General features: G+C 40.9%; 1 protein-coding gene across 1 annotated transcript; it reads right to left on the bottom strand.

Annotated features, from left to right (window-relative positions):
- Window positions 1-2832: 2832 nt before the first annotated feature.
- Window positions 2833-7159, bottom strand: LOC146650833 (uncharacterized). The gene is made up of 8 exons (XM_085384744.1): window positions 6741-7159; window positions 6336-6454; window positions 5304-5364; window positions 5149-5216; window positions 4903-5005; window positions 3602-3720; window positions 3340-3485; window positions 2833-3249 (listed from the first exon to the last, which is right to left on the bottom strand). Exons 1-8 carry the CDS (start codon window positions 6799-6801, stop codon window positions 3141-3143), a joined length of 786 nt encoding a protein of 261 aa, XP_085240870.1. The 5' UTR covers window positions 6802-7159; the 3' UTR covers window positions 2833-3140.
- Window positions 7160-8169: the final 1010 nt, after the last annotated feature.

The raw sequence follows: 8169 nt of genomic DNA, 5'->3' as shown, positions 1-8169 counted from the left end.
AAACATAAGGCCTGAAGGCCAGAAACACTGCGGTTTCCTCATGACAAAGATATTACACCAAATAATTAATAATTAAATAGCACAAATGTTGCTGGGTTTTTTCACTATCTACTACAGAAATGGGGGGAAATGAGTTTCTGTCAATTAACAAAAACCTTCTGTTTTATAATTGCATGACAGTCTGGCATGACACATTTATTACTTACAATTTAAAGTTTTGGTGACAGATTTCTTTCCTTTAGTACATCAGCATTTCTTTGTCACGTTGAAAAACTGTATGTATTATTGAAACTACACTTTCTTTTTCTTATATTAAGATATCTCAGAGGTTAAATGTGTACTTAGACTTCCTTACTTCTGATAGAAATGTGAGTTTTCATTGGTGTGGCCCATTTAGCGTGGGCTGTATTTGCTTGACATCTCTCACCTACAGACTGTAGCGCACACCTGCCTCTCTTTCTCTCTCTCCCTCCCAGTAAGCGATACCTGCTTATATACACGTGACATTAGTCAACAGATGGGGAGAATAAAAGCTGCTGCAGCTAAATGCTGAAAGCCAGTCTCCACCAGAGACAAAGTCAGTCAAAAACACTCTAAAATATGCACAGTTAACCACTTTTCCATTGTTACAGCTCACGTTTAGTGTAAGTAAACATGTTTCCAATTAGTAAATGTGAAATACTGGTTTGAAAGTCTGAGCTCACGCTCTATCTCATTCTCAATTTAAAAGATGTAGACTGATTGTTCTGTATGTGCTCTGACTGGTGTATTCCTGGTGAGTTTTTAATGGGGCACCTTTGGCATTTGTGTATTTTGACAACTTCTTTCTGTTAGTCCCAAGTATTTTATACTTGTAATATGAGTAACTGTTGTCCAAACATAGTGGATAGATGCCAGACTGAGGGGAAGTCACCAGAACCAGAATGTAAGTAGCTACTTCAGCTCACGATCCATGACAATTTACAGGTCATTTCCTGTACAAAACAAAAAATGTGACCTTGACCATGATCTTAAACACAATTTGGTTGAAGAACCTTTAGGTCAAGAGTGCCAAATATAAGGCCTGGGGGCCAGAATCGGCCTGGCACGACTCCAATCCGGCCCAAGGGACGGATTTGGAAAATGTGAAGCAGTGCATAAAGATTTTTTTTGTAAATTGACGAAAACTGTTTGACTTTCATACCTTTTTGTCCAAATTTAAACATTTATCTCGCAGTTTCGCTGGTCCAGCCCACTTAAGATCAAAATGAGCTCCCAACGAACAATGAACAAAGCATTCAGTGGACCTGTACACATGATTATGTCTTAGCACAAAAGCTGAGGTGTAACCAATAACATTATAAGCATGACAACTCTCTCCGCCGCAGATCTGATGACACATAGTAGCTAGAAAGCATAGGTGTAATTAATAAACTTAATTATTGATGGATGCAGTCGTCCCACATTCACATTCCTGGCATCATCGACAGAAGTGAAACAGATGCAAGATTAATGTGAATATAACGCGACCTCTTCACTTGTTTTTGAACTTGAAGTTCTGACATTGTGTAAAATGTAACTCAAAAGCAAAATGCAATAATTTAAAGCCTGCATGTAACTAAAGATAGTTTTATGTTATTGTTTGATGCTGGTTTTTTGTTTTTGTTTTTAAAGCTTTTCATACAGCAACACTTTGTGTTTGGGTACTCGAGAGAGCAGATGCTGTGGTTTTGAAAGCCAAATGTCCTCCCACTCTTGCTTGAGATAGGATTTCATCTGCTCGCTAGTTCGGGACCTCTTTTAATGGAGTCATGCTCTTTTTACAGCAGCTCATGTTACTTTCCTGTTGCCAATTTACCTAATTAGTTGGGGTTATGTGGCCTGATATTCAAAACAATAACAATCCTCAGGGCGCACCAATGACTGAAGTGAAATGAGGGTTTTGAAGGTTTTTCCGTCTTTTTCATTTTCATGCTGTTAATAAAAACTGAAATCACACGCTCATCCAACGTGAATCATAATGTAGCTCAGTGTGTGTGTGTGTGTGTGTGTGTGTGTGTGTGTGTGTGTGTGTGTGTGTGGCCTCCACATGTCTGCATACACTCTCAACAATGTCTGGGCATGCTTCTACTGAGACAGACGATATTGTTCTCGTGGACCTCACAGACCTTCAGGGCATCAGTGAGCTCCTGGACTGTCTGTTGGCAGCATTGGATGCACTGACACATAACATATCAGAGGTTCTCAATTGGATTCAAGTCTGGGGAACGCAAGGACCTGTCACTGACATCTGTGTCTTCATCATCCGTGAAGTTTTTACATATTTTGGTGTTGGTGAATACATGGAGAGCATGTGGTCCCAGATATTGAATGACCCACTGCCAAATCTGTTATGCTGGATGATGTAAGCAATGTAACATTCACCACCATGTGCTCTGTGGGAACTTGCTCCCATGTATGAAGAGAGTGGTGATGCCCCTCTACTGCCCGCCTATCTCTCCTCATACCAGGAGAGATGGTCTCCTAATAGGACATATTATGTGATGGCCCATGTCCTGGTATCTGGCCCATGAGTTCAAGGTAGCGTCTCATGCTATTTTTGTTACCTTTGCCTTTTTTTCAGGAATTTTTGTTACTTTAGGGTCATTTTGCATGTGTAGTCTAACGCTACTTTGTAGTCACTGTAGATGTGTGGTTGTGTGGTGTGACTTTGTGGTTATTTTGTGTCAAATTGTATCAATTTGTGATTTTATGTTACCTGGTGTCCCTTTATAGCTGTTTTTTGACTCTGACACTCATTCATCAATGAGTTTATCAGCCACAAAGAGCAAACATGTCATACAACTTGCGTTCATTGCATTCAGTTTTATTATTCTGCTTTAGGTTTAAAAAATGTAACATTAGTGCAAGATGGGATTCAATAAGCTTACATTCAGCTCCAACCAACCGATTCAGCACAGGGACTAACAAGGGCCGCACTCCAAAAGACGATGTACAAAAAACCTATGTGGTTCTAAACAGGTGGGCTATTCAACCCCACTATTATTCTGTAGAATCGTATTGTGTAGCACCTTTTAATGGTCGTAACATAATCAGTTGCTTTTGAAGCGGGAGAGCCCTGGAGAAGGATTCATAAATACAGAGGCGTTCCTCAGCGTGAGTCAGGACAGGAACTGAGACACGAAGGTCACGGCCTGGTGAACATCATCTGTCAGCTCGTCTGGCAGTAACAGCACCATCGATGTTAAGCTTTGAGTTATTTCTAATATCCTGCACAGAGAACAGAACATGTTTGCCATCAGATTCTTGCTGAATTAATCATCACCTCATTCACAGCTAATTATTTCAATGTAAACCCACCAGTTGATATAATGAACAGCCAGCTGAGGCTCATGCCTTGAGCCTTCCTCTACCACCAGAGACTGTTTCATCTGTTTGAAGTTGGCCTCAATATCCTTCTTTATTTCTGAGAAGACCTGAATTCCCCTGAAAGAGCTGAGGACTTGCTGTAAAACAGAGACATTAAATAGCACAAAGCAATTTTTTGTGGAATGAAACAAAATGCACACATTTTGCAAAAGGCACAGCTAAACAGAGGATGGTTATAGTTCATCACTCTTACATATATAACTGAGAGCTGGTGGGCAATGTACTTATGACTTCCAAGGTGCCTGATATCCTCTTCTAGCTGTTGACTCAGCACAAGGAGCTGGTTCAGTTTGGCAATGTGGAAGTAGTATTCTGCAACAGAAGTATCAAGGCAGCAGAACTTAAGAGTCAAAAACTGCAATAAAAGGAAAAGTCCTACAAAGAAACTCTCACATGCTTGTTTTTTTTGTTTTATAGACATTGTTAGTTAAGAAGCATCCACGTAGTGGTGCAATGGATCACGGTTGATCCGTAATCCGAACCGATCCCACTCCACGGTTCGGTACGCACGTGATCTGAAGATTTGAAAAAGAAGAAAAAAAAGTATGTGTATGGTGCGCGTGGTGGGTCTGTCAAGCGATAGTTATGGCCCGCGCTAGCGGTCCAAGTGGAGGAGCAGAGGAGTTTGCGATATTTAAGCAGCCCTTTGCTGCCCAGTCCAACCGGGCTAAAGCTATTACAAAAGCTATTGGGGTGTTTAGCTGCAGACTTGAGGCCATATTCCGTTGTGCAAAACAAGGGGTTTAACAAGGGGCAATGATATCCCGTTGCACGTCCACTTTAGTGGCAAGATCGTTCCAAGCATGTATGAGCAGGAAAAGATTTAAGTTATGGCTGAACTGTCCCAGGCATCTTCTGTTGCCCTAACTACTACAAATGGTTGGACGTCCAGGGCAACGGAAAGCTACGTGACCGTGACAGCTCATTATATCACAGCGGTGTGCGATATAATTAGCGGCATGTGTTAATGTAGGGTCTACCTTACAATATAAATCGCCTTGAGGCGACTGTTGTTGTGATTTGGCTCTTTATAAATAAAATTGAATTGAACTGAATTGAGATACAAAGCCCTATACTGCCCTATATTGTATCATTTTTTTTTTTTTAACTAATTGCGTGGAATGAGTCTTGAGTTGAATGTTTTTAACAGGCAAAAATAATTCAATAAGTAAATGTAAAATTTTTGTCTTTTTTTTTCTTTTTTTGCTGATCCGAAAATTGATCCGATCTGTGACTTGAAACCGTGATCCGATCCGAACTGTGAGATTTTTGATCCGTTGCACCACTAGTAGGACGTGTTCACAGAGACTTGACCATGACCACAAGGAAAGGAAAGTAACAAGGGGATGGTCTTTTCTCAATATACTGTCAGTCTACAAACACATTAAAGATGCCTTATGCTCAAAGATTTAACAATAAATTAATAATGTTACTGTCAACATACAAGAAAAGTTACGTGTTTGTGTGTATGAATTGGAAACACGTTCCTCTCACCATCCATTGGTGGCCTTTCCAGCATGTCAACAGGACTACCTTGAATAAGGAACACCTCAACTCGAGGAAACATTGCTGACAGTCCCACCATGTCCAGGTAGTCCTGAGGAAACACATGCACCACTTGATCCTTGATATTGACAGTTACAACTCACTGTTTTAGGGGTTGGGGGCGGATAATATGTGAAGTGCTCAGTTGTTTCTAATGTTACTGTTTCATTAGGACAGAACGGTTTAAGGTCATACCTCTAACTGTGGCATAGGCTTTGGTAGATGTTCAAGGCACTGCAGCATCTGGTCAAGAATCTCAGATCCTTTAAGCCATAAACAAAATATATATATATACAGAAGATCAGAAAATATCCAAGACATCTTTTGTTCTTAGATTTCATCACACATACCTTGAGCCTGGAATGTGTCTGACTCCTCTGGACTACACCCTTGTCCTAACTGCTCCTGGAACTGTGACAGAGTAACAGTGATTAAACATCAAAGCAGTACAGACTGAACAATGTTACACCATAATTACTATTTCCTGGTGTTATTTATTGTGTTATAAACATCATCATTAACATAATAAACATCGTAATTATACATTGTTATTTAGTTTTAAGCTCGAGAAAAGCTGCTGGAAAGAAATGACGATGATGGAAAAAAATCTATGTGCACGTCCCAAATTAGGTCACAATATGTGTATGGGCATTAATTTGCTCATTAGGTCCTATCCAGTGCACTTCCTGTTCTCTTAATACAATGATCTAAGGTCTGTGTGTGACAGTACAGAGTAATTAACCAGCTACCCACCCAAAGCTAATTGACTGATTTATTAGGTGTGTAGGAACATTAGCTGTGCATCCAAAATGACTGTTTATTTGCTGTAGACTATGGGGATCCAAGAGCACCAACATAAAAAAAAAAAAACAACAACAACTTGTGAAGTGAAAATTAAGTGAAGTTTTAAAGTACTGCAGTTTCTGTGTCACCAGCATAGGAGCACTTTTGCAAACTGACTCTATCTTGACAAATCAACCAGATTTTTAAGATTATGCCACAGTGGTCTCACCTAAAAATCCTAAAAAATTTATTTGGTGACACAGAAAAAGTAGTATCACAAACCTTTACTTACAGTTTGGGAACTGCTGCTTGTAATGTTTTTCAAAATATATTCTGGGATCCCTGACCTCCTCAAGTCCTTACCACATACCAACATGTATAAGTCATATTTTTTCCCATTTAGATTAATTGATGACACATTTACTTTTGTGTTTAATGATGTGTGTGTTTTATTTTATTATTTCATTTTGGCACTTTTGGCCCTCCATATTCTCACCAGATTCACATTTGAATAATGAAATGTTTGATGGAACATCTGACTGAAGTTTCACTTGAAAATTGATGAAAACTAACACAAAGTTGAGGAGACATACATATACCTGCTGCATCTGTGCCCTGATGAGGAGGTCCAGCTGCCCACAAAGACACAGCATCTCCAGGCCCACCTGCTCAGGACTCAGCTGGACAGGCATCAGAGGTCTCTTCACCTGTAACTCCACTGACCACAGAGCAGTCACATCACTCCATGACATTTCTCACATTTGCCGGAAAAAATAATCTCTTAACACACACAAGCACACGGGTGCACCATTGCAGACTATAAATCAGTGCGCACACGCTGTCTATTCTACAGGTCCAAGGAAGGATGGTTGATGAGGACTGAAGGGGAGTGGTCAGTGGGCTGTAAGGAGTCGGAGCCTGCAGGGCGCACTCCTCCGAAGTGAACTTGAAACGCCTCAAAACGCTGCATGAACCCGACTAAAAAGCGTGATGCTGGGACTTACCTTTAAATGCTTCATGGTAACCGCAGGGCTGACAGAGCGGCTCCGATATCCTCACTGCCATGGCTCGGACCGGCTGTGTTATATCACTCCTATTCTCCTGATTCGGTCCCGCTAATTAAAGCCATATGAAGACAATGAACGCGATGACAACTTGCTAGAGTGGGACTAGATAATAACAGATCAGATCTGTCGGTTTATTTTATTGCATTTGGTCGGAAGTCTCTTTCGCAGGTGGTGCGTTCGAGTGTCAAACGTTCAGGTGAAACACTGTTTCTTCATCCCTGATTCGCCGCTTCCTCTTAGATGACGATGCCCCCACGCAACCGCGCACTGATCAATAGAGCCTCGTTCATGCAGCCGCTGAAAGGTTGATGCAACGACGGTAACAATAAAAAGCCCGCGCCCCTTTTGCAACAACGGCGGCGCAGTCACAGCCCGTGATTTGCGGCAGGGAACGCCCCTCAAGCGGCACGCGCGCAGAGGACCAGCCTTTCACAATGATGTCATGCTTTAGGGATGAGGAGCACAGCATCACTTTAGTGAGGATGCAGGCAGAAAACAGCGTTTTTTTCCCCTGGGAAACAAACCTCCTTTCACGACCTGGATTGAGTATTTGTGTTATTTATATTCACAATCAATGTTCAGAAGAGGTTATTGCACACTAAAAAATCTATATAATTATTGTATTTTTGCAAGTGATAAATGATGTAAAAAAAACAAAAAAAAACACTTCCTAAAACGTGAGGAGTCCAACAGGCCATAAACTGATAATAATCAGTTCATAAATCCCATAACATGTAACTAATCTTCACAACATAATGAGATTGCAGAATAATTTTGGAAAATAAAGGACTGAAAACAAAACCGCAACATGGTGGAGCAGTGGTTAGTCCTGCTGCCTCACAGTGAGAACATCAGGGGTTTAAATCCTCTGTCTCTTCTTATTGTGTGCCGTATACATGGGTTCTCTCTGGGTACTCCAGCTTCCTCCCACAGCGGGGTTAGGTTAAATGGTGTGAATGGGTGTTTTTCTATGACAGGTTAAGTGTACTCCACCTTTGACAGCTGGGGTATGCTCCAGCTGGGAGACATTGGATGGAAAGCAAAGCCTTGGCCTTTTATATTTAAGTAGGCCATCCAGTGGCTCTTTTACTTACTGTGGGTCATTTTTTGGTGTTGTTTGGGTCCATTGAACTTTTATCCTACAATGAGAATTTTCTCCCTCAGTGGAAGTGATCTCTCAGTGACTCAGGGTCACTGAATGGCTTGATGAGCAGGAATGACACTTTTGGGGAGATTTGGGACAGATTTTTTAAGACCGTGCTCTCTGTCACCATGAAAAAACACCAAATGGAGGAAAAAGAATAAATAATGCAAAGTTTTTCTTTTAACACCGTTTTTTTGTTGTTGTTTTGTTTGTTTGGTAACT

The sequence above is a fragment of the Rhamphochromis longiceps genome, linkage group LG16 (assembly GCF_057381845.1).
Source record: "Rhamphochromis longiceps isolate RC_006_pf linkage group LG16, R_longiceps_female_GT1.1, whole genome shotgun sequence".
Lineage (NCBI taxonomy): Eukaryota > Metazoa > Chordata > Actinopteri > Cichliformes > Cichlidae > Rhamphochromis > Rhamphochromis longiceps.
Note: the sequence above shows the minus strand (reverse complement) of the source record. Positions and strands in the feature narration are given on the sequence as shown.

What these genes read in the sequence shown, in the direction of transcription:
- LOC146650833 (XM_085384744.1), bottom strand. Translation starts at nt 6,801, where the DNA reads ATGGCAGTGAGGATATCGGAGCCGCTCTGTCAGCCCTGCGGTTACCAT. An exon ending in TTACCATGAAGCATTTAAAG is followed by an intron (nt 6,455 to 6,740) that starts GTAAGTCCCAGC and finishes CTCTGTGGTCAG; the next exon opens with TGGAGTTACAGGTGAAGAGA. An exon ending in AGCCTATGCCACAGTTAGAG is followed by an intron (nt 5,006 to 5,148) that starts GTATGACCTTAA and finishes GTGTTTCCTCAG; the next exon opens with GACTACCTGGACATGGTGGG.